Source organism: Pygocentrus nattereri, chromosome 12, assembly GCF_015220715.1.
Source record: "Pygocentrus nattereri isolate fPygNat1 chromosome 12, fPygNat1.pri, whole genome shotgun sequence".
Classification (NCBI taxonomy): Eukaryota; Metazoa; Chordata; class Actinopteri; order Characiformes; family Serrasalmidae; genus Pygocentrus; species Pygocentrus nattereri.
This window is the reverse complement of record NC_051222.1, coordinates 33518536-33543705: the sequence shown is the minus strand read 5'-3', so window position 1 is coordinate 33543705 and position 25170 is coordinate 33518536. Positions and strand designations below refer to the sequence as shown.

Below are 25170 nucleotides of genomic sequence, written 5' to 3'. Positions count from 1 at the left end.
CATGAAGAGCCATCTGAGATGATTTTTCATTAAGACTGAAGAACGTACATCACATGAACTACTGGTTGGAGGGCATTTCACAAAATTATATATCAATTTTCAAAATGATTGACATGGAATTAACTTCAAACACAAGCATCAACTTCTGTTTTTTTTTTTTTATTGGTCTCTGAGACCAAAATCAAGCATTTAAGCACAAACATCTAGACCAGAATGTCTTTGAGATCATGAAAAACACACATTCATGAAGATTGGTCACTATATTTAATAAATAATTAATTTGTATTCCAACAAAACTAGCACTTATAGATTTATCCGCAACTTCCATCTGTTAGCATGTGGCACAATACCGGGCAGCCAAACAGAGCTCATTTACACACCTCAGTCTTTAAGGCACATGCATCTCAACTCACCGGTCCTGCCACTGTGATAAAAGCAATATTCATGAAAGTTAATTCTTTATGTCTCTCAGAAAAGACGTTATAAATGACACAGCTACTTAGCTTAAATAACACTAATCATGTGTATTTTTCATACATACCTAGAAAACATTCAATCACTGGGACAAAGTTATATCTACATTAAGATTAGATTAAAATGAAGTGACCCTTATTAGTCCCACAATGTGGAAATTTCACCTCCGCAGTCTAACCCATCCATGCAGTGAAACACCACATACAGAGCGATGGGCAGCTCCATCCACAGCGTCCACACTGTTAGAAATAAAGATACCATGCAGGTACATGATTCGTTCATCAAGGTACAAACAATGTAAGTGTGCCCTCAAAGGTGCAACAGTGGTCCAATTGTGTACCTTATATAAGTTGTACCTATAAGTATCTATAAGTTGTAGATATTTGTGCCTTCTTATAAACTAATGTTTATAACACAGCAATAAAATAAAAGCCTGGAGATGAGACGGGGGTGTGGAGTCAATACAACTTAGAAGATATAATTTCAGTGGATTCTGGGCCAGTTATGTTCCCTGACTAAAGGTGCTGAGATGTACCCCTGAGGGTACCACCACCGTGACAAAAAGGTCACGTGACAGTCTCATACCTTTTTTACTGAGAGTGCAGGGAGCAGTTGGGGTTAGGTGTCTTGCTTTAGGGCACCTCAGTCACGCACTGTCAGCTCAGGGGTTTGAACCAGCAACCTTCTGGTCGCATGGCTGGTTCCCCAAACTCCTGCCCAAAACTGCCCCAGCAGCAAGATTTACTTTATTGAATCAATGTTCTAATATAATGTTGCTTTTTAATCACTTTTGCATCCTGAATTAATCTTGAAACTGACAAAATTACCTCAATCATTTGTTCACCCTTTAGAAAATCCTTTTACTGCACTAAAACAATGTCAAGGACATCATGCTTTATCTACAGCAAAGATCATTTCTTAAATCTAACTGAAAAAGTGTATTCCTTTTTCATCAAAATGATCAATAACAAAGGTTCCAACACTCGAAGAATACAACACGGATTGACACTCAGCAGAATAATGATGAAGGGTTGTCAGAACTGTCCAGGCGGTGGTCTTCTCTGTGGTTCCTTATGAAAGTGAAAGCGTGACAGTAATCAAGCAAGATAGGACAAATATTGATGCCTTTAAACTGTGGTGTTGGTGAGGACTTTTGAGAGCCTCTCACTCAAAGCCCAGATAACCGAACTGGAGCTCTTATTTTTTGCACATACTTTGAGAATAGCTACTGGAATATCGTTGAGAAAGACTGTTATGCTTGGAACAGGAAAATGAAGGTAAAAGAGAAGAATCAACAACGTCGTGGATAGACACCATCGTAGAAATCATGAACAAGGCATTTAACAACCTGAAGTCCCAAACAGAAGACAGGATATTCTGAAGAAACACTCACGACTTGATGGCATTTAAAGACAGCACAGTTCATTTATTTCATGTCAACATATTTTCAGTTTGCATATTAAACAGTTTGTACATAAAAATATTTTACATTGATGGGAAGAGGTGGAGGTAGGGAGCTGGGGGAAGTCCTGTCCTGTAGGCGGACCCTCAGAAGAGATGGGTGTGTGAGATCTGTTGTACTAAAGCTGTAGTTCTGCTCAGTAACAAGCATTTATTCAGACACTGGCAGGATCAGACCGGCAGGATGGGGCAGGTGGACCTGCTGTGGATCACTGCTGCTCTTCTGTCTTCACCACTGCTCACACTGTGTCAACCACTGTGAGTATATCACACACACTTTGTCACTGTAAAGTAGAAAAAGTAAAAGTAGCGACCAAAAAGACTGAATAACAAGAAGATATTATGATTATGATGATTCAAATGGACCGTTTTCAACGCTAGCACTAAGTACCTTAGTACACAATAAGAGTTAAACTGCTGATCTGGGATCAGTTTATGTTTGACATCCTGCTGAATAGGACAACACAGGCTGGTAAGACCCCAATCAGTGGTGTAACCAGAGAAGTTCAGTGAGCAGGACTGAAACACAATAATGTCTTCTGGGTTTTCTAGACGTTGGAGAGTGAACTCAAAATACATGGGTTCCTATGGAGCTTTTGAGCAAAGTTGTCATTTGTAAATGCTTAATTACCTTTATACAGAAAAGTCATTATTAATACACATAAGAACATCCCACCATCCATTTCTCCGTCGGGGGGGGGGGTGGGGGGGGTGCTGGAGCCTATTCCAGCAGTCCTCAGGCGGAAGGCAGGATACACCCTGGACAGGTCGACATAAGAACATATAGAATTAATTACAATTAAAAAAACTTCATATTTGCCAGCAACATTCTGTCCGCCCCGAACATACTGAGGGTGGGCAACTCAGAAAACGTGTTCGTGGAGGCTCAGGATTACGCTGGGGGACCGCTAAATGTGAGGATCGTCGTGAAGAATCATCCACAGAAAAACAGAGAGCTGGCATCTGAATCGGTGGTCCTCAGTGCTGCAAGCAACTACCAGGCACTTGCAGCCATAAAGGTCAGTGCTGTTTGACTGCAGGCCAAAAACATATGGTATAAATTTTTAGTCTCCAGTTATTTTGTAGTGGGGAAATGAACAGATCTGAAACTGAACCCTGATCTACTTTACAAACATCCACTCTTCCTTCCAGTGATGAGGATCATATGAATTCACAGTATTCCAAATCCTGTGCAGAAGTCCAGATTCAGCGAGATGGAAATTGACACTGTGTTATCAATACATTGTGAACTGAGAGATTATTCATTATTGAAGTCAACAACATTTGCTACTAATGACTGACTAATGAAAGTTTTCTACATAGGTTTTTGTACTGAAGCTACTAGAATAAAGCAGGTTAAAAACCTTGCATCTCCATTTTTGACATTTTTCAGTGTTTGACATGATTTGAAAATGCCTGCCGCCCCTTTATACTGTATGTAAATGTCATCACGAATGAACTAAAACAAATGGCCCAAAATGACTTGGAAAAAAGTCTGGTTCCATTGACTTACATTAAAAGTAAATCATCTCACTCTTGGATCTTGGATCTCTGTTAAACTTGTTTATGTGATTTCTGACACTAGATGACATACAGTTGTTTCTACATATGATCTAAAGCAGGGGTGTCAAGCTCAACCACTAAATGGGTCGTATTAAAAAATCTCAAGAAATTGGTGGACCAGCTGTGCTTCTATTTCATTTTTACTTAACATTTTTCCATGACTCAAATTGTAATGTTTATTCAGAATATACCAAAACTATAACTGCAAAATGAATACGTATTCAAAAATAATTATAAATAAATTGTTGTTGTTTTATTTATTTTTTAAAATTTAGGTAGATTTTCTAAACCTGCCTATTTTCTTGAGCTAGAAACCAGGCATCTTTTCTTTTTGTGTAACCACTGATTGTTATTGGATTAGGGGATCAAAACATACTCTGTGTTGCGGTGCATGCTGGGGACTGTAGTGCGGCTCAGGTTGAAACATGCTAATAATAATAGAAAATCAAAATCGTTTCACAGGCCTATTTGTCTTTGACACATTGGGTCTAAAGCATTGATAACAAGTAAGACTATTAACGTCATGCATGGACTAATGGGTAAATATTTAGATAACAGTCAGAAACCACATAATCAACTCTATTACAAATGACTTACCAACCAAGTTTGCATGAGGCCAGAGCCGATGCAGTTTACACAGTGGTTTACATGGTGCAAGGGGCAGGTAGGAGGAACCCTAGCAGAATTTTGCTTATTGCCCCAGTGAGATCAGGATCAGCTCTGTATGAGGCTAATCTCATGGCAGCATATAAGCTTCCATTCTTCTGAGCTATATTGGCCTCATACTTCAAGTACAACATAAAACACCCAAACCACTATGTTTGGCATAAGATAAAATGTGCACATTTGACTTGTCACAAATAGGTCTTAAAACGATTGTATCCCACAAATAAGCAGATATTTATTCTGTTTCAGATTCCTGAAAACAAGGAGGTCTTCAACAGTGGCCCCCTAGGCAAGCAGTACGTATACCTGCAGGCCCACTTTCCTTCTGGAGTGCTGGAGAAGGAGGTCTTGGTCTCCTTCCAGTCAGGCTACATATTCATCCAGACAGACAAGAGCATCTACACACCCAACAGTACAGGTACAACACTCTGAACTCACCAATGAAATGGCGCCCCAGTGTGGCCAAACTCTAAAATGCACTGATTCAAATGAAAACATATTGCACCAATACCGAACATGCATTGTAAAATGGAATCAGCCAAAGAGTGAATATAATTCTATTCAGTCTTGGCTGGTAAAAATCATAAGTTAGATGATTATGGCCTATTTGTGTGTTTAAATCAACCCATTCCATCCTCTCCAGTTCGATGCAGAGTCTTCTCAGTTACTCCTGATCTGCAGCCGCTTGACCAGAATGAAATCTCAGTTGAAATCATAGTAAGTGGTCACATTGCAACTCTCAAAAATAAAAATAAAAAAAAATCACCAAGTGTTCTTTGAGTGATGCCATAGACGATTTCATATTTGATAAAAAGATTTGCAAGTGTAAGAAACGTTTTTTACCCTCAAGTAATGTAAAATGTCTACATCAAAAAACTAGTATAATGATAAACCCTGCTTACAATGTTCTTTAAGATTATATCTTAATATATATATATAATATATATTATATATAGAACATGTCGTGGCCAATTGACCATATTGGGTGGAAATGGTGTAAATTTCAGGATATTAAAGAATATAGTACCACCTACAGGGCAATCAAGGGAGTGGTCCAGAAACGTTATTGTCGTGAACGGCATCTAGGGTTGACTTTAAGTGTACATTGGTGTGGTCAGTAGTGTGCCTGAAGGCTGCTGGTTCTGATTGCATACTTAACTATTCAGGACAAGTGTAAAAACACCCTGAAAAGGGGTTTAGGTTTTTTGAGCATTTGCTTGTCATATTTCATTAATAATAATTCTAACTTTACTTTTTCAAGAATCAACAAGGCATCGTACTTGTTAGAGAAACATTCCTCTCTAAACAAGGGACTCTGACTATGAAGTATGAAATCCCTGAAATTGCCAGGTTAGTCCACTGAACTTAACACATTTTAATAGGATGTACGCTATACTAATTACAACATCATTGGCATTTTTTTACATATCTGTGGGTCTTGATGTAGACATCATGTCTGGTTGACTAATTTGTCTGTATGATCCCACAAATGGCATTTTTTGCATGTTCCAACTTGAAATGTTACTTGTTATTCTCTCAAGCCCTGGAATATGGACTGTAGCAGCACGATACAAGTACGCCCCTCAGAAGAACTTCACTGCGGAGTTTGAAGTGAAAGAATATGGTGAGATTCATATATTCAGACAACAAAAACCTGCTGTGTCTCCACACATGTACTGACTTACGTCTCGTTTTGCAGTCCTGCCAACCTTTGAGGTCACCTTAAATCCATCAAAGTCTTTCTTCTACATTGATGATGATCGCCTTCAAGTGGACATCACTGCCAAGTAAGAGGAATAAGACTTATAACATAAAACCTTTTGTAGAAGTACACTCACCGGCCACTTTAGGTGAGTTACAGAGATTAGGTACAGTTCAGTTGTGTCAGCCAATCACACGGCTGCAACACAATGCATTTAGGCATGTAGAGGTGAACAAGACGACTTGCTGAAGTGCAGACCGAGCATCAGAACGGGGAAGAAAGGGGATTTAAGGGACTTTGAACGTGGCGTGGTTGTTGGTGCCAGACGGGCTGGTCTGAGTATTTCAGAAACTGCTGATCTACTGGGATTTTCACACACAACCATCTCTAGGGTTTACAGAGAACGGTCTAAAAAAGAGAAAATATCCAGTGAGCGGTCAGTTGTGTGGACGAAAATGCCTTGTTGATGTGAGAGGTCAGAGGAGAATGGGCAGACTGGTTCCAGATGATAGAAAGGCAACAGGAACTCAAATAACCAACCAAAATCTCTGAGGAACGTTTCCAACACCTTGATGAAAGACTGCCACGAAGAATTAAGGCAGTTCTGAAGACAAAAGGGGTCCAACCTTTTACTAGCAAGGTGTACCTAATAAAGTGACCTAAAAATATTAAACTGAAAAAAAATATGGTAGCTTGAGGAACATTTTGGTCATTTCAGTCACAGAAGAGTGGAATAGATAATGACTATCCATGACTAGGGGACAACATGAGGATATAATGTAACCAGCGTGAACTTTGTGAAGGTATCTGTTCGGGAACAAAGTGGAAGGAAGTGCATTTGTGGTGTTTGGTGTGATGCAAGGTGACAGCAGGACCAGCCTGCCAGCCTCTTTAAGAAGAGAGAACGTAAGCTCTTAATATCATCACAAGATACATCCACTTTTAACAAATTTGAGTGCCTTCGTTTCCTCAACTTGCTGAATGCCTTTTCTTTCATACAACTGTTTTAAAGTAAAATAATTTTCTTTCAAAAATTATTATATTTATTATGTAGATCAGGGATGGAGCAGGACGTGCAACACTGACTAAAGAGATGATCCAGAAGACTTTTCCAGACATCAAACAGCTGATTGGAAACTCTTTGTATATTTCTGTCAGTGTTTTAACAGAAACTGGTAAGAGTCCATAGGCATCCACTCATTATATCCGGCAAAATAGCACCTGTCAAAATTAATTATAATTGCAAATCTTAGCCTTATTGAACAAATTAGGCCAATATAGCAGTTATGCCCAAATATAAATGTTTGTGTTTCAGGTAGTGAAATGGTGGAAGCTCAAAGGAGGGGCATTTACATTGTAACATCACCGTATACCATCTACTTCAAAAGAACTCCTAAATTCTTCAAACCTGGAATGCCCTTTGATGTTATGGTATGAAAGACATATATACACCCACATTTCTACTTTATTAGAAACATTAGACACTCCCTCAACTTGTATTTCCACTCAAAAGCCACTTTACTAGAAACATCAACCTACTACTTCCATTAGCCTCCCATGTTATTAGAACATCTACCTTCTACTTCCACTCAAATTCCCCTTTCTTATTTGAAATACCTACCTTCTACGTCCTCGTACTCTCCATTTTTTAGAAACATTTACCTTCTATACCCAGACTTTGGCCACTTTTTTAGAATCCTCACATTGTACTTCCACTTACCAGCCACTTTATCACAAAAACAAATATATAACACATAGGGCTCTTCTGCAAAGGTGTATAGTTACAAATTGTAGCAAATTTGTGGTTGTACAAGGACGTACCTGGGGAAAGTGACTCACAAAAGGGTAAAAGGGTCAGTAGGGAAACTTTCCCTGAACTAATACATCTAAAAGAGAATGCTTATTGAATGAAATAGTGTCGACCCTTGACTGCACAAATTAAACATAGCCAGCCTTACTTTTGAGTCAAAGAGGCAGATTTTGAGTCCTCCAGGATCTGTCATTTTGGATCTGGCTGGAGCTCACGTACTGAATTTCCTTCACTGGTCATGGGGGCTTGGTGGAGTCCTGGCACGGGCAATGTGCCACAGTCACTGACCAGCTTTTGCTACTCGTGGATCGAGCTTGGAGCCTGGGCAGTCTTTCTGTTATGAATCGGCTCGATGTGGCTCTGGATGAGATGAAGGATCTCTGGGTTCTTTCTTGGGGCTGCTTGAGGATAGAGCTTGCAGCTTGGCAGTCCTTCGTGGTAAATCTGCCTGCAGATTGAGGTGTGGCTTGAAGAAGATTCCAGGTCTTGGGACCCTGGGGCTACTTTGACTAACAGGTGGTGGTGGTGGGTGCAGTCAAACTTCAAAACTGCTAACCTAAGATGACTACCTATCTTTGTCAGAGCAGAAACTTCCTCACTTGGCCATGTAAAGAATCTTCACTTTCTTCTCTAAGGTTGGGTTAAACTTAAATGTACAAACAAAAAGACATTGTTCAGATCTGATCTAAGAATTCTAAACTTTCTAACCGGAGTTGGCACAGATGTTTTCTTCTCTGGAATGCGAGCTCAAACTCTGGAACTTGCGTGCTCTCTGGTTTTGGCCCTTCCCTTTGGGAGAGGAGCCAAGGTGTTGATTGGTTCTCGCGCCTAAGGGGTAATTAGCTATTCCTAGTTGTCAATTCTGATTGGTAGTGCTTTCACTTTTAAGTGCCTTCCCAGGGAAACTCCCTTCTTTGTTCCCTCTAGGTCTCAAAACTTTTAATTCAATTAGAAAAAGCAGTTTCAGATTATTCAATTAAGTTCCCAAATCCACAACAGATGAACATTCATGTGTCAATGTGTAGTTTTACCCACATTACCTGAAAACAACTATGGTAAAGACAGAAACACCCCTATAGGTAATCCTTTGGGAGTCTTTTCATTGCAGGGAATTTCAACACAGTAAAACCATTATTTGAGAAGAACAAAATCAAGTAAACAAGAAGAGTAAAATAGAAGGCTAAATAAAGCAAGTGAAAAGAAAGCTTAGGTGTGTACTTAGTGTTCTAAGGTCACTACTTTAAATGGTTATGATGTAAATTAATGATTCCCAAAATTAAAATATCTTGTATTATGCAGGATAAAACATAAAGTACAATATGGCCTAGCATATTGGAACAAGTGCCTTAAAACAAGCTTCCTTAGTAGGACGTAAGAGGGAAGAAAAACTCTTTTTAGGAGGCGAGTGAAATTATGAACTTCTCAAGGCCGAATGGCCAAAATGGAAAAACACCAGCAATCGTGCTAGGGTGTGCTAGGGTGTGCCTGGTACAATGTCTTTTTTTAAAATGATACAGATCGGACTTGGAGATAATGGTTTCCACATGGTTCCATAATTGGACATAATGATTCCATACGTTAGACGTATGGGCAACAATTTGGACATAATGGTGATATAATGAGATTAGGAGATAACAAAAAAGGGGTGGGGTGACACCACCCCATCCTTACTGAGGGTATAAATTACGTGTACAAACCCTGTATCTGTGTGAGTGTTGTCCGAAGGCATTTGGGGAACATTCTCCATGCTCAAGAAGAATAAATGACCTGCACTTCTGAAATCCAAAGAGTCTTCTCGCATTTTTTAGTTCGTTTGATTCTTTTATTTTCCTTCAACAAACCGTTAAAATTGTCTCATTTTACCAACCATAAATAATGCCTAGGATTTGTATTCGAACAAGTGTCAAGCGACGACAGTTACTTCAGTAACTTGTTGAAAGGTTATCCTACACATCGCTAGTGTGTAGCAAAAGGAAAAAGAATAGACATTTTAAGTAACTGAGTACACAAATATAAGCATCATCACTTGCAAATTAGACAAGGTTGATTGCCAAGCATACATATAAATGAGTTTTCCTGGGGTCCTTTGTGAGAAACAGTCCTTACGGTGGTGATAGGGTAATTCTCGTTTTCACCCCTTGGGGGTGCTATGGGTCCATGCTCGAGACGCTGAGGGAAGTTTGACTTTTGGTCCGGATTGTCGTATCTGTTTCATTCTTGGTATCGTTTCATGAAAAAGAGCTCTGATGAGTGGTTACAGTTTGGAGAGGATATATACCTTAGAAATGTGCTTTCTATTACTTAAAGAAAAAGTTGTCCACAGGACTTTGGAGCACCATGTGACTTCATGGAGTTTGGGGTTGGGAGTGTTAAGACGACAGATTTACACTCTTTAACTCCAAAATCTCTTAACTTTTGGGTTGTTGATAAGATAAGTAAACACTCAGCTTGAAGCAGCGTCTCAGCCACAGTATTCGCTACATTCCCTTCTGCTGAAATTAAGAAAAACCTTCTCACCAGTGTTTATTGGGGACTGACTCCTGTTAATGCAAATACTTGCATTCCATCTATAGTGAAATAATGTTTTCCTTTTTTATCCAGAGATTACTTAAATTGAATAATTTTTCATTTGAAACATGAATCTAATCAGGGTTTGTGATCTGAGTAGGTTTATGTGACGAATCCAGACCAGACACCTGCTGAAAATGTTGATGTTGTGGTCAGCCCTGGAGGTGGGCAGAGTCGGACCAAGGTCAATGGCATGGCAAAGGTCACAGTCAACACTCATGCAGGAGCCAAGACTCTAGAAATTAAGGTAAGTCTTGCTGGAAACGTTACGTTAACAATATGAGAACCTTAATTTTTTTTTTCTGAATCAGTGAAGGATGGGGACAAATTCCAGTTCATCTTTGGAAGCCCATAGAAATAGAAACCTTTAACACAATACACAAAATAGAGTGATAACCTGATTCATTGCCAAGATTTTTTTCATTAGCAACATAATCAATAAAGTTGATTATTGTTGCAGACCGAGTTTAGATTTTGTCTTAGAATACAAGTATATGATAAAACATAGACATCACATACCTTTTAATTTGGTTGTGGGAGATTCAAGTTCTATATTCAATTATATAAGTCATTATGTGACTAATATTATTACATTAAAAAGTTATTAACCTTCTTTATTGGAAAACAGAATACTGCACAACAGATGCATGAAGTGGACAAAGCACAATGTCCAAAACCAATTATGTTTTTGTGTCTCCCAGGTGAAAACCAATGACCCAGGCATACCAAACAACAGACAGGATGAGAAGCAAATGACCGCCCTAGTCTACACTACTAAAGGAGGCTCCAGCAATTACCTTCACATTGGCATTGATGTTGAAGAACTGAAAGTTGGTGATAATATGAAAGTTAGTCTGCACTTCGTCAGAAGCGATGGTGTCAAAAATCAAGATTTCACTTACCTGGTTGGTACCTGGTTCCAGAACACACACATACATGCACACACAAAATGATCAATAAATGACTATTTTACTGATTTGTTTGTGGATTTACAAAATGAAAACAAAAAAAATCACTTGTCATTAATATGTTTAAGTTTAAATAATGTATATTTTAAAGTATTTTGGAAAATACAATCATAATTAATAGGCTGTATCTATCGGTCATCATTTTTTCATCATTCATATCCACCATGAGATTTGACAAATATTTAACAATTAAGAAGCACTATAAATATTAATTATTACATTATTACAGATGACATAGTTTTCATTCTGCAGATTCATCTGCAGTGTCACTTTCAAATTGTCTGCTAATCCTAAAGATTCAAATACTTTTGCCACTCACGGATATGTAATGTTATATTTTCCTCAATGAATAAATAACTATTTGTTTAATTTGGTTCTCTTCACCTACTATTGGGACTTGGGTGAAAATCAGACAAAGTTTTGCATCACAACTATGCACAAATGTAGAAAGGGTTCAAAATATTTTAAGCACCACTGTATATGACATTTCACAAGCCTTTTCTGCCTCTTTTTCTCTTAGATCCTCAGTAAGGGACTGATTGTCCAGGCAAACAGGTTCAAGAGACAAGGACATTCTCTAGTCACTCTGTCTGTTCCAGTCACCAAAGACATGCTTCCTTCCTTCCGTGTGGTCGCATATTACCATGTGGGATCTTCTGAGGTCGTGGCTGATTCGGTCTGGGTTGATGTAAAGGACACATGTATGGGAAAGGTAGGTCACCTGCTGCATTCTCACAAAAACTCAGACTGGAAAGTTATCAAGTTGTACAGATGTGGTTCTTTTAATATTTTGGCAAATAATTCTGGAAAACAACTCTATTCTCGTATTGTATCAGTATTATCCATCATAGAAAAAAAGAGCTGGCCCCATGTCCCAGAGTGAGGAAACTGAGAAAGGAATTCTAAATTGAAAGGAAGAAAATACAGCAGTGAGCATCTGGAGCCAGGCTTCGTGTGCGGGAGCTGAATACGAGCTGCTACCTCTCTGTGTTGTGTGCTGAGATGTCTTGTCAAATGAAGCTTTTAAAGCTGAGCAATTATGTTGTTACTTGGAGACTAGATACAGAACTTTTTGACAACAAACTTAAAGAATACAAAATATTCTTAAAAGATTGTCAAATACTCAAGAAAAATACTCTTGAAATGGCTTGCTCAGGAACGGAAAACTGTTCAGGCATCCTACCGTGTTGCACATTTTATTACAAAGACTGAAATGTTGGAAAAGAATTTGATTATAATTTGATTATCTGTGAAAGAGGTATGAAGCTCAGAGAAAAAGGCCACAAACTGTTGAATTTAATATCACTATCTGGTAACACACACAAAGACATGTAAGCCAGCAGCTCAAAAAGAGTGATAGTAAGTTGCTCTTATGGGATACAGTTGGTTAAATCTACCAGTATGGCGAATTTTAGAAACCTCTTTGCATTTGTGAGGTATAAACATAACCATGAAATATCTGAAGACACTTCACCCTTTACCCACCAAGACAACTGCCAAAGCAATTTAAACACTCAAGACCCAATACACGAATAGGCTTAAAGATGAGCCAGACCTCACTATTCAGCCTGACAGCCAACACTTGGAAGCTGGCAAACAACATCAGCCATCTTATTAGGTTAGTCAGAGTGGTGTATATTATTTGGCACTATTCCATGATTATACAGTCAAGCTAAATTTGGTAGTCCGCATTGATTATTACATTATGTTTTCTTAGATTTTACACAGTTAGGCCAAATCTTCTTGAGGGCCCTGGAAGGTTTTGTGGTGGGTCATGTGGTCATGAATTGCTTTGGGTACCCCTGGTTTAGCAGTTCTACAACATGTTTTTTTAAAAATGTCAATATGGGTATTGGACAGACTAGAAGTTTTTTTTATCTTTTCTAAGTGCTTTTCTCATACAGTAAGGGATTGTCAGGCAGTTGACTTATGGCTCTTAAGAACCTGGAATCTGTAGAACTAAGCTCCTGGCTGACTCGCCAATTGTTCGATTTTAAAGTATACCCGGTGAGGTTTTTCAGTTTGAAGAAAGATGCTTTGGAGTGAAACATGTATTTATTGAATATCCCTTGTCACAGAGATGTTAACAGGTTGACTACTTGAAAAATGCACACCTATGTTGTTTCACCAAAAAAGAAACATAAAGAGAACAAGACATTGAGTGAAATGCAGTGCCCACATGGCACCTAGAGTAAGTTTAACCACTCTCCCACAACTTCTTTATAATAATCAAAACTTTTTCTTTTAAATGGAGTGTTTGAAACATGAAGCGGCTTAGAAAATGTGTGTGTGTGTGTGTGTGTGTGTGTGTGTTTGAAACATCAGAAGGAATTGAAAGTCATGAATGTCAGTAACTTACCCAGTTAAAATTAAAATTTTATATGGACACCCTACCTAAATATCATCAAGTACTATCAAAGTAGTGTTACGCAGCAATTTCTTAGAACCCCTGAAAGCTGTGTTCTAGAAGGAACCTTTACCTGGATGTGTCATCTTCAGACTGAAGAATTAAGCGCATTGATCTGTTCTCCACCCTAGTTGCGAGTGGAGGTAAAAGAACCCAAGAAATCATATGAACCTGGGGAGCGGTTTGGTCTTAAAATTACTGGAGATTCCGCTGCCACAGTTGGTCTTGTCGCTGTGGACAAGGGTGTCTTTGTCCTCAACAAGAACAGACTCACACAGGAGAAGGTAAGTGGTTACCAGCAGAACTGATAATTGTCCTTGACAATCTGTAGGATTATGGCATGTTTTGTAATCCAGTTATCCAAACAGATGTTTATTTTTTTCCAACAATAGATTTGGGACATCATTGAGAAGGAAGACACTGGCTGTACAGCTGGCAGTGGTAAAGACAGTATGGGGGTTTTCTATGATGCTGGTCTGCTGTTTCAGTCTGACAAAGCAGGAGGCACCGGCTCTAGAACAAGTACAGTAGATATTTTGCTTTTTCCAACAAGTAATGTGATAAAGATGCCAATTACAATGTACAACATGGTTTTAAATGGTTCTCAATTAGTTTGCCAAAATGGTAGCAATGATTTCGTCTGAAATTTCAAGTGTGAAACAAAAAATAATGGACATGTTTTTTCTGTATAGCAACTGACTGTCCCACTTCACCAAAGAGAAAACGGAGAGCTGCAACTATTTTCGAGGTCACCCAAACACTGAGTAAGCATCTGGACTAATATTGCACAACTGTAGAAACCTGTAAAAAAATGTAAAATGCAGTAATATTTTATGAAATGCCTTTATCACAGATCTTCTACAGATAACTGTAGATCTTCATGGAATTATACAGTTTTGCCCTTGCCATCCCAGTACTGATCTCTCTACCTTTTGTCCAGTTGGAAATTACAGAGGTGATCAAAAGAAATGTTGTGCAGATGGACTGAGGCCGAATAAGCTGGGCTACACATGTGAACGAAGAGCTACATTCATCATTGATGGTCAGGAATGTATACAAGCCTTCCTGACCTGCTGCAAGGAGATCCAGAAAGTCAAGAATAAGAATGTAGAGGAGCAAATGCTACTGGCTCGCAGTATGAACTCATTTTGTTCTGTATCCTTATTTGAGTTGTATCAGATTAAAACATTGACTGTGGTCCCTCAGTTAAATGAATTATCTCTAAATGTATCATTCAAATCAGTCAGTCAATCTTAAACTGAAGCTGAATAACTAATTCTCACTAAGTTTTTAAAATTTTGCCAAGCTCCTTTCCTTCCTCTGCTTGTTACAATGGTATTTGCATTTTCCTCACACAGGTGAAGAAGAAGAAGGTTATACAAGCGCCGATGAAATTACCTCACGTACGCAGTTCCCTGAAAGCTGGCTGTGGGAGGACAGGGTGCTGCCAGGCTGCCAAAGAGGCCAATGGTAAATGCAAAATATATGCCTTTTTTCTGACTATAGTGCTTAGTCGTTAACTGAAAACATCCATCCATCCATCATCGTCACCAGACAGGGTCGCGGTAGCAGTAGGGAGAGCAGAGAATCCCCGATGATCCTGTCCCCTGCAACTTCCTCCAGCTCATTCCCAGGGACCCCAAGCCGCTCCCAGGCCAACTTGGAGACATAATCCCTCCAGCGGATCCTAGGATGACCCTGGGGTCTTGTCCCGGTAGGCCGTGCCTGCAAAACCCCCATCGGGAGGCATCCAGGGGGCATCCGGATCAGATGCCCGAACCCCCTCAGCTGGCTCCTCTCAATGCGGAGGAGTAGCGGCTCTACTCCCGGATGACCGTGCTCCTCATTCTATCGCATAGCATGTAGCCCGCCACCCGACTTGTATTCACAATCTCGTGCTTTCGGTCATTAACCACAGCTCATGACCATAGGTGAGGGTTGGGATGTAGATCAACCGGTAAACAGAGAGCTTTGCCTTTTGCAAATAGCAGAGACGCCACCCTCCCACCTCCACACATAATGCCCTGATGACCCTGGCTACGCCCTGACACTCTGTCCATGAATATCACGAACAAGAGTGGAGACAGGGCACAACCGTGGCGGAGTCCAACGCTAACACTGAAAGAGTCTGACTTAATGCCGAGTATATGGACACAGCTCTCACTCCGGGAGTACAGAGATTGGATGGCCCGGAGTAGTAGCCCAGGACTTCCCACAAGATATCTCGAGGAACACGGTCATAAGCCTTTTCCAAGTCCACAATACACAAGTAGACTGGGTTGGCAAACTCCCATGCCCCCTCAACAATCTGTGAGAGGGTGAAAAGCTGGTCCATTGTTCCACGGCCGGGCCGGGCCGGAATCCACATTGTTCCTCCTCAATCTGAGGTTCAACTATTGGTCGGAGTCTCCTTTCCAGGACCTTTGCATAGACTTTCCCAGGGAGACTGAGCAGTGTGATACCCCAATAATTGGTACACACCCTCCGGTCCTCCTTTTTAAAAATAGGGACCCCCACCCCAGTCTGCCAGTCCATGGGTACTGTTTCTGAGGTCCATGCAATATTGCAGAGGCATGTTAGCCATCACAGCCCCACAATATCCAGAGCCTTAAGCATTTCTGGACGAATCTCATCCACCCCCGGTGCCTTGCCACTGAGGAGCTTACCAACTACTTCAGTGACTTCCACCAGGGAAATGGAACTTGACACCCCAGGAGCCTCTGGCCCTGACTCCCGTGAGGGAGGCACGTCTCCCAGATTAAGAAGTTCCTCAAAGTGCTGCTTCCACCGACCGACAATATCCTCATTCGAAGTCAGAGTTTCTCCACCCTTGCCAAATACAGCTTGGGCGTAGTCACCCCGACCTCTCCTGAGTTGCCAGATAGTTGTCCAGAACCTCTTTGAGGCCGAACGAAAGTCTTTTTACATGGCCTCACCAAACTCCTCCCATGCCCTGCATTTTGCTTCTGCCACCGTTGCAGCTGCCACTTTTTTAACCTGTCGGTACCCATCTGCTGAATCGGGAGTCCTTCGAGCCAACCAGTCCCTAAAGGTCTCTTTCTTCAGCTTGACGGCCTCCCTCACCACTGGTGTCCACCAGGAGGTTCTTGGGTTACCGCCCCGACAGGCACCCACAAGCTTTTGGCAACAGCAACTACTGGCAGCTTACACAATGGAGGTTTTGAACAAGGTCCATTCAGACTCCATGTCCCCTACCTCCTCCGGGACATGAGAAAAGCTCTCCCGTAGGTGGGAGTTGAAATCTTTCCGAACAGGGGCCTCCAACAGTTGTTCCCAGCACACCCTCACTATTCGCTTGGGCCTACCGGATCTGACCATCAGTCTTCCCTGCCATCTGATCCAACTCACCACCAGATGGTGATCAGTTGACAGCTCAGCACCACTCTTCACCCTAGTGTCCAGAACATATGGTCCCAAGTCAGATGAAACGACAACAAAGTCGATCATTGACCTTTGACCCAAGGAGCTCTGGTACCATGTACACTTATGAACACCTTTGTGTTCGAACTTGGTGTTCGTTATGGACAATCCATGCCTGGCACAGAAGTCCAATAACAATTCACCATTCGGTTTTAGATCGGGCAGGCCGTTCTTCCCAATCACGCCTCTCCAGGTCTCCCAGTCATTGCCAACATGAGCTTTGAAGTCTCCCAGTAGGACTATGGAGTCTGCAGGCGGGACCCTTTCCAGAACCCCACCCACTCGCTCCAAGAAGGCTGAAGGTGACCCTCTCATCCACCGGGACAAACTCCAACTGCATGGTCACCAGCCAGGGACTCATGAGTAAGCCTGGCCGGGTTATGTAGGCTGCCCGGCCACCAGGCACTCGCTGTGGAACACTACCCCCAGGCCTGGCTCCAGGGGTAGGTCCCGGTGACCCTTTCCCAGGCAGGGTACACGATTTTTTGTGTACCCTGCCTGGGAATATGCATGGAGAAGTTTGGATCGCGTTAGTCTGGGTCTTCACTCCAGACCTGTTCGCCCTGAGAGACCCTACCAGGAGCATATTGCTCCCAACGACTTAGCTCTGAAGATCCCTAGACCACACAAGCCCTTCTGCCACGACAAGGCCCCAATCCAGGAAGGGTAACTGAAAACAGGGAATGGTAAATGCTAGACAATGTAAAAAGCGATTGATTTATATTAATATTTTAACTGGTGATTTTCTTACTTCTTCCAGTGCTATAACAACCCTCAACATGGACAATATTCAGCTGAAAGACTCCATCACTACCTGGCAGATCCTAGCCATCAGCCTGTCTCAGACCCATGGTCAGTGTCTAGTCTCACACTGGTCTCAGATTTGATCGAAAAAATAACTCTTGTAGAAGTTAAACAATGTAATCATGTTAACTCAGATTTTACAACCCCTACAAGGCTTAATGTGCCATGACAAACATGAATGACATTTACAGTGGCTGCTGACTATAGAATATGACAATTCTCTCTCAATCTTTTTCTCTCTCCAGGTATCTGTGTGGCTGATCCTTATGAAATGGTTGTTAAAAAGGATTTCTTTTTGGACCTGAAGTTGCCCTACTCAGCAGTGCGCAATGAGCAATTAGAAATCAAGGCAGTTCTGCACAACTTCTCCAATAAGAACCAGAAGGTACATTTCTGAAGCTTTTTTAAGTGTGAAAGCATAGATGCTGACAGATAATGGTACACATCCATCTATTCAAACCTTCTATGAATTAGTCGGAAAACTGTAAATGGTGTACTTGTCGATCAAGTATGTGTCGTCATCGTGAAAATTTACGTGACAATTACCACAATGCTTAAATGTCACAATTGGCCCCTCCCAGTCTTCCATGTGCTTGTGTTTACCTTATGGTCTTGTCCATGTGCTTCTTTGTTTTGTTTCTTCCCGGTCCTGCCCCCTTGTTTCTAGACTCTTGTACTCTTGTTAACCACCTGTGTCTTGTTACCTGTTCCTTTATTTAAGCCCTGTGTTTTCCTCTGTTATGTTGCTGGTCTTTATACTATATTGCCTGGTATTGTATTGTGTTGTTTGGTGTAGTATCTTCTGGCCTTATTTGTCCTAATCTCTGTTTTGTGTTTAGCCTGTTTTCCTTTTTGTTATGTCTGTCCCTCCTTCTGTCCATGTTGGCTGTCTGACCCTGGACCATTTTGCCCCTGATTCTGGATTTGCCCCTAATAAATCTCGCTTCTCTTCGCATATGCGTCCGCCTCATCCTCTCTCCCTGGCATTACATTAAACAACATTGAATAACTACATATCTTTACAAAGATAGCATAAAGTGGACCAGATTGTACCATGTCAAAATACCTGAGATACAAAATATTAGTCACAAATGATTCAAAGTTCACAGTTGTTTTTTGTTTGTTTGTTTTAATACAATCATGTACAGCAATTAACTGAACAGAGTGTCTTGTTGGTGATCCATTCTGAGAATTTGGCAATTACAGCAAAAATAAATCTGCTGCCAGAGAATTTACAGAACGTGCATGTTCAAAATGCTCAGAGTATAATGTAGCTGCATTGGAGCTTTCTATGAGTTATAATATTTCCTATATGTATAAAAGATGTTTATTCAATGACATTTGATCGGAAAGCACTTAAACAATTAAACAATTTGTTATAAGAGTATTAAATGTATTGGCTACATTGTATATGGAAGTATTTATATTTTCAAAAATATAATATGTGACACAAACCAAAAAAAATCTATATTATTGATAAATAATGCATGCCAATTGGCCATGTTATTGTTTGGACTTAAAGAGTTTATATATTTACTTAAACACTTTAAATTGCACTGATATGACATTGATGCTGTTTAAACCTGGGTAACTAAGCTTTAGCTGCCCTCTGCCAAAGCTGCCTCTTCATTAGTCAATGAGTGTGTATACATGCATTTAACTATCTGATTATAACCGGATTTTTGCAGTTTTCAGATTGTTCAAATTGTTATTGATGATCAATTCCTCTAGTAAATTTGTAGATTAGGCATCGATCGCATGTATTTATCTGTATAGTTTGCTCCTAATCAAACTGTGCTCTAACATTCTGACAGTTACAGCTCGCTCATCACTCACATACACAGCATTTGTGTAAGAATGTTCTACAGATATACATTAATGAAACTAATCAACAGTCAAATATGCCCCTTTGCTCAATAAATCTCCAATGGAACTTCTAAACTCCAGCCCAAGTTCTCTCAGTTTTCTCTTACACTCACCGGCCACTTTATTAGGTAGTAAAAGGTTGGACCCGCTTTTGCTGTAGCCCATCTTCTTCAAGGTTCGTTTTTGCAATTAATAACGTTTCCATCTTCCTGTCCCCACTAGGTGCGTGTGGATTTCATAGGGACAGAAAATGTTTGCAGCGCAGCCAGCAAGAAGGGCAGGTATCGGACCATAGTTAATGTTGGCGCACAGTCCTCCAGATCCGTCTCCTACATTATTGTTCCCATGGAGCTGGGCAACCACTCGATTGAGGTGAAGGCTGCAGTGTATGAGTCAACACTCACTGACGGAGTAAGGAAGACCTTGAAGGTGGTGGTAAGTGTCAGTTGAGGAGTGTCAACACTCTTCTCAGGGAGGTTCAGAGAATGTCATTCAGCATGAGCCATGGACAGCAGGCTGAACTGATGTTATTGGTTCAGTGTAGCTGAATCTATGACACAGCATTAGTCTCACATCAATAATACACACCAAAGTAAAATTACAGGTAACCTAAGCTGAAGTTCAATGCTAAGATTTTCCATGGTGATGACATAAAAACAGTCATGACGCATATAAATGCATAAACAAATCCATTATATTGTGTTTCCCTTCCTCAGTCTGAAGGTGTGTTAACTACAGTTGAGGAGAAGAATGTGGAGCTCAACCCCACTAAACTTCCTAGTGGGTATTTTAGACATGTTCACTATATTGATCTTTACTTGTTGTTTCGCTATATCAAAACAAATCACTCAGAATGCTCATCAGTATTCAGGTGCATGAATAAACTCTTACTGTCCTTTCCTCTCTGTCTGCCTGTGAAAAGGTGGCGTGCAAGTCGTGCGTATGAAGAGTGCCATACCAGAAAGACAGATTCCCAACACTCCTGCACATACATACATCACTGTGTCTGGTAAGAGAAATGTAGCCATTTCATTTTTTTTTGCCCACAATCCATTCTAGGTTTATATTGTAAAAGGGACTGCATCTAAATAAAAAAATCAGTCATACATTCACTACATGTCAATTCTGTGTTGGAGACTTCCAAGAGGTACAGGTAGATAGCATCATTCATCAAGATTGCAAGATTAAGTAGACCAAGTTGCCTGGATTGAATATAAATAGGTAAACAAGTAATTTGGCCCACCAGAATGTTACCCCCCCACCCATTCCTTCACTTTATGAGCAAACAGACATATTTTTATACTGTATATAAGAATAAAACCAATCGAGTGAACAAGTGGAATCAAGTGTATTCCTGTTTGTTCCTGCAGCTACAGGCTTCTTGCGGGTGCCCACTTGTCTCGAGCAAGTAGGTTGCCGGAGTCCGGCTAACCTTTGATGGGGGAGCTGTGTAGCGTGCTGCTACTGCACAGGGGTTTGTCACCATCAGGGTAAAGCATGTGGCTGGTGATGACCTCCTTCTGCTAGCGTGTTTAAAAACAGCATGTCTCGCAGTAGAATCATGGCTGCCCCTGTGTTTTCTCTTCATTTTCTTTTTCTGGAGTACAAACATATACACTTCATTTTACCTTGCTAGTAAAAGGTTGGACCCTTTTTGCTTAGACCATTTTCTTCAAGGTTCGATTTGTTGTGTGTTCAGAGATCGTGTTCTGCATTCCTTGGTTGTAACAAGTGATTATTTGAGCTCCTGTTGCCTTTCTATCATCTGGAACCAGTCTGCCCATTCTCCTCTGACCTCTCACATCAACAGGGCATTTTCGTCCACATAACTGACCGCTCACTGGATATTTCCTCTTTTTCGGACCGTTCTCTGTAAACCCTAGAGATGGTTGTGTGTGAAAACCCCAGTAGATCAGCAGTTTCTGAAATACTCAGACCAGCCCGTCTGGCACCAACAACCACGCCATGTTCAAAGTCCCTTAAATCCCCTTTCTTCCCCATTCTGATGCTCGGCCTGCACTTCAGCAAGTTGTCTTGACCACCTCTACATGCCTAAATGCAGTGAGTTGTTAACAAGCAATTAAAGTGGCCAGTGAGTGTATGTAGTAATTCTAAACAGGTATCTAAAGGAAAGCCTGTCAGAACCTGAAGAAAAACTAAGGATTGAAGAAATAAACTAGTGATGACTGCAAAACAAGATCGTCCCCTTGGTGATAAAAGCGCTAAAAATCATGACCCTCAAGATTTCAGTCTAGAAGAGCACAATAATACATATTGTCTATTTACAAGTAGAGTAAAGTAAAGTTCAGTTGAAACAAAAACATCTATAAATTCTTCCAACCACTCACCTCCCTATCCATTTGCGCTCATGTTTGCTTTCCTTCAGGTCAGGAGCTGAGTATAACAGTTCAGCAGGCCATCAGTGGTGACTTCATGGGGCGTCTGATTGTGCAGCCTGGTGGCTGTGGAGAGCAGAACATGGTCTACATGACCCTGCCCCTCATTGCCACATACTACCTGGACACCACCAAGCAGTGGGAGAGGGTGGGCATCCATCGCCGTGCTGAAGCTATCAGACACATCCAGAAAGGTGAGAAAAGTTATCACTTCAATGACAGGGATGTGATGTTCTGTGTTTGGGTTTTGCAGGGATAAAACATGTGCTGGCTGCAAAATGTATTATATGGTATTTCCTCAGCAGTGGAGCATTATTCAAATGTAAGTCACTAAGTGTTGAAATAACCTCAGAACAGAAGATACTTTGCCTGCATAGTGCTTACATTTTGCTCAAATGGTGTCAAAGATTGGGAATACTCTAAATAAGTGATGGTAAAAAAATGTTTAAAAAATGCTATTTCATTAAAGACTATCTAAGATTCTTGCGTGTACATCATGGCAACAATACAATATCACAGTACTTGTAAACATTTTTATGATACAATATGTATCATGATAGTACATTTTTCTGGTGTTTCTTAAATTGGAACAAGTACCATCTTCAAAAAATGCCATCAAAGCATACATGTGCAGTGATTTTCATTCAACATTTCACACACTTTGCTGAACAAAATCTAGTTAAACAGGACTAATTTTAGTCACTTTTTTTTCTGAAACACTTTTCAAAAATTGGTATTGTTCAAACGTCAATACTGAAATTCCAAAAAATGTGGCACCTTACGTAAAAGACTAATTAAAACATTGATTTGGAAACTGATAAGTTAAAATAGAAAAGCATTGATTAATATATTCCTTTTTGACCTGCATTACAAAATACAATATTTTATGTTTTACTGTATTAACGTTTTTTCCTAATATGTGCTCATTAAAATTGTATTTCAAAGTTGGGAATAGAGAATGTTTTACTTTGTTGCATCAACTTTCCTTTGAATAGCACTTAATGAATATTTCAGGACACCATATGGGGCATTTATTGTCAAATTTGCACTTTATAAATGTACCACACATATAACATCCATGCAGCCTGCTAGGCCACTTCCAGCCACTAGGAGGGAGCTGAGCGGTAGCAGCTATGGGAACCCTACTTAAGGTTCTCACACGCCACTCAGTGCTCAGTCTTGAGTCTTCTTAGCTATGTGCAGGTTGCTTTGTAGTTTTGGTATCGCTCTCGAGTTTCAAGCCGTTTGCTTTTCCTCTAGTTGATTCCTCATGTAAGTGTTTAAAAAGTTCTCTTTTGAGTGTTCTCTCACCCCCTGCATTTAGGGAGAAGTAAGGAAGAGATTAAAGAAGGGAGAGTTTTGAGTTCAGTTTTGGGATCACGGTGATTGAGGGTTTGGTCCCTGGTTCCTGTGACCAGTTACTTTCTTTGTTTTCCTCGTGTGCCGTTTCATTTTTTTCCTTCTCCAACTTGGTTTCCTGGTCTCCGCCCCTTTTCACTTTTTAAAGTTTAGCTTTTCAATGACCCTTTGTTGCTCTGCACTTGAACCCATCCCCTATTGTCTTCCAGGTGGCTTGTCCCTTAGAGCTCCTGACTATGAATATAAGGGTCTTGACTTCAATTCTCACTCGTTCATAACAGCATATTTTAAGTGGTAGATTCAGGTTCTCAGCTGCTCGAAGACTAATTATACAGCCATGCTGTAGATAGTGATCTTATAGTGTCATGTACAAATAAGCAGAGATGTGCCTTAAAAAGCTGTTTAGAAAGTAACATATGTTGCTCTACAATACATGTATAGTTTTCAGCATTAATGGTACTTTCACAGGTGTATCAGTTACCCACTAAGAGCCCCCTCCAACCCCCAATACTGTGACAGACCTTTATGCTGGTAATAACCTGGATGGTCCTTTACTTATTAGGCCTGGAAAACACAATGTACTTTATTTCCTTAAATAATCTGAAAGGCTGACTCGTTGGACCCAGTACAGGTTTCCACTGTGCATGCAAGTATTTCAAGTAGTTCAAGCCCAGAAAGGTTTTTGGAAGTTGTTGACATTTGGCTTCCACTGTGCATAGCACAAACTTAACTTGCATTTGTGGATGCAGTGATGAAGTGTTTAATTACGGTTTGTATTCAGAAGTATTTCCGAGCCCATGCGGTCATCTTTTGATGTAATTATGCACTGCAGAGGGAAAAACATTGTTCTTAACATTGTTCTTAAATTGTGGGATTATACGCCGACTCATTTTTTTTTTGGCAGAGTGGCTTTGACTCATCCTTGCTCTTAAAGCTCTAAATGTTCATTTTATACCCAAGCATGGCTGGATTTCCTTTGTCCTATGCCAAATCTGGAATTAGATTAAATACTTACAAAAATTGTTCTGGAAAGGTTGCTCACGCAGTGCAGAAGGTTAGTTTGCCTGCGGTTTAAGATTGTTTGGTTTAGAAAAAGGAAAAAAAAGCATGTTTTATATGGTTTAAATATTTACATAGCAAAATACTGACATTTTTAAAGTTTACAAACTAGTAAAATGGAAATTAAAATGTATGGTTATGGTAAGAAACTCTGAAGGATCTGAAGATAGGTAAGAGCAGTCATAATTTTTTAAGCCACTGAGACTGATGCCTCTGTTTCTGCTCTTAGGTTATCAAAATGAGCTGGCTTACCGTAAAGCGGATGGCTCCTATGCCGCTTGGATAAGCAGAGCGAGCAGCACATGGTAAAAAGACAGATGCATGAGAACCACTCCCCCTCTGCTCTCTGAATAATTTTCCCATATTCCTCCATGCTCATCACTAATGTGTTCATAATTCTTAGTCCATATTTCCTGTATGTTTGTCTCTGTGTTGAAGGCTGACGGCGTACGTGGCCAAAGTCTTCGCCATGGCTAGTGGCCTTGTTCCAATTCAGGAGAATGTTGTCTGTAGCGCTCTTCAGTGGCTGGTACTAAATGCACAGATGCCAGATGGCATTTTCATAGAAAAAGCTCCTGTGAGTCATGGGGGGATGGTGGTAAGTTGAAATCAGCTTTGGCTTTTGG

At 40.5% G+C, this 25170-nt stretch overlaps 1 protein-coding gene and 1 long non-coding RNA gene across 2 annotated transcripts in view; one reads left to right on the top strand and one right to left on the bottom strand.

Moving 5' to 3' along the window:
- Positions 1-2072: 2072 nt before the first annotated feature.
- Positions 2073-25170, top strand: part of LOC108411292 (complement C3-like) — a 38248-nt gene continuing 15150 nt past the window's right edge. Inside the window, exons 1-26 of the mRNA XM_037543228.1 lie at positions 2073-2193; positions 2759-2954; positions 4414-4582; positions 4808-4881; positions 5426-5514; positions 5706-5788; positions 5864-5951; positions 6670-6772; positions 6921-7041; positions 7182-7297; positions 10345-10491; positions 10946-11149; positions 11733-11924; positions 13751-13903; positions 14012-14141; positions 14312-14383; positions 14560-14754; positions 14978-15089; positions 17821-17912; positions 18110-18249; positions 19953-20165; positions 20447-20510; positions 20653-20739; positions 22117-22320; positions 24774-24849; positions 24983-25142. Coding sequence (XP_037399125.1) covers positions 2120-2193; positions 2759-2954; positions 4414-4582; positions 4808-4881; positions 5426-5514; positions 5706-5788; positions 5864-5951; positions 6670-6772; positions 6921-7041; positions 7182-7297; positions 10345-10491; positions 10946-11149; positions 11733-11924; positions 13751-13903; positions 14012-14141; positions 14312-14383; positions 14560-14754; positions 14978-15089; positions 17821-17912; positions 18110-18249; positions 19953-20165; positions 20447-20510; positions 20653-20739; positions 22117-22320; positions 24774-24849; positions 24983-25142 — 3354 coding nt within the window. The 5' untranslated portion in view covers positions 2073-2119. The remainder of the gene's footprint in view (positions 2194-2758; positions 2955-4413; positions 4583-4807; positions 4882-5425; positions 5515-5705; positions 5789-5863; positions 5952-6669; positions 6773-6920; positions 7042-7181; positions 7298-10344; positions 10492-10945; positions 11150-11732; positions 11925-13750; positions 13904-14011; positions 14142-14311; positions 14384-14559; positions 14755-14977; positions 15090-17820; positions 17913-18109; positions 18250-19952; positions 20166-20446; positions 20511-20652; positions 20740-22116; positions 22321-24773; positions 24850-24982; positions 25143-25170) is intronic.
- LOC119264629 lies at positions 20143-24988 on the bottom strand. Its single transcript, XR_005131154.1, has 3 exons — positions 24797-24988; positions 22079-22299; positions 20143-20280 (listed from the first exon to the last, which is right to left on the bottom strand). It is a non-coding gene; the product is annotated as an uncharacterized LOC119264629 (long non-coding RNA).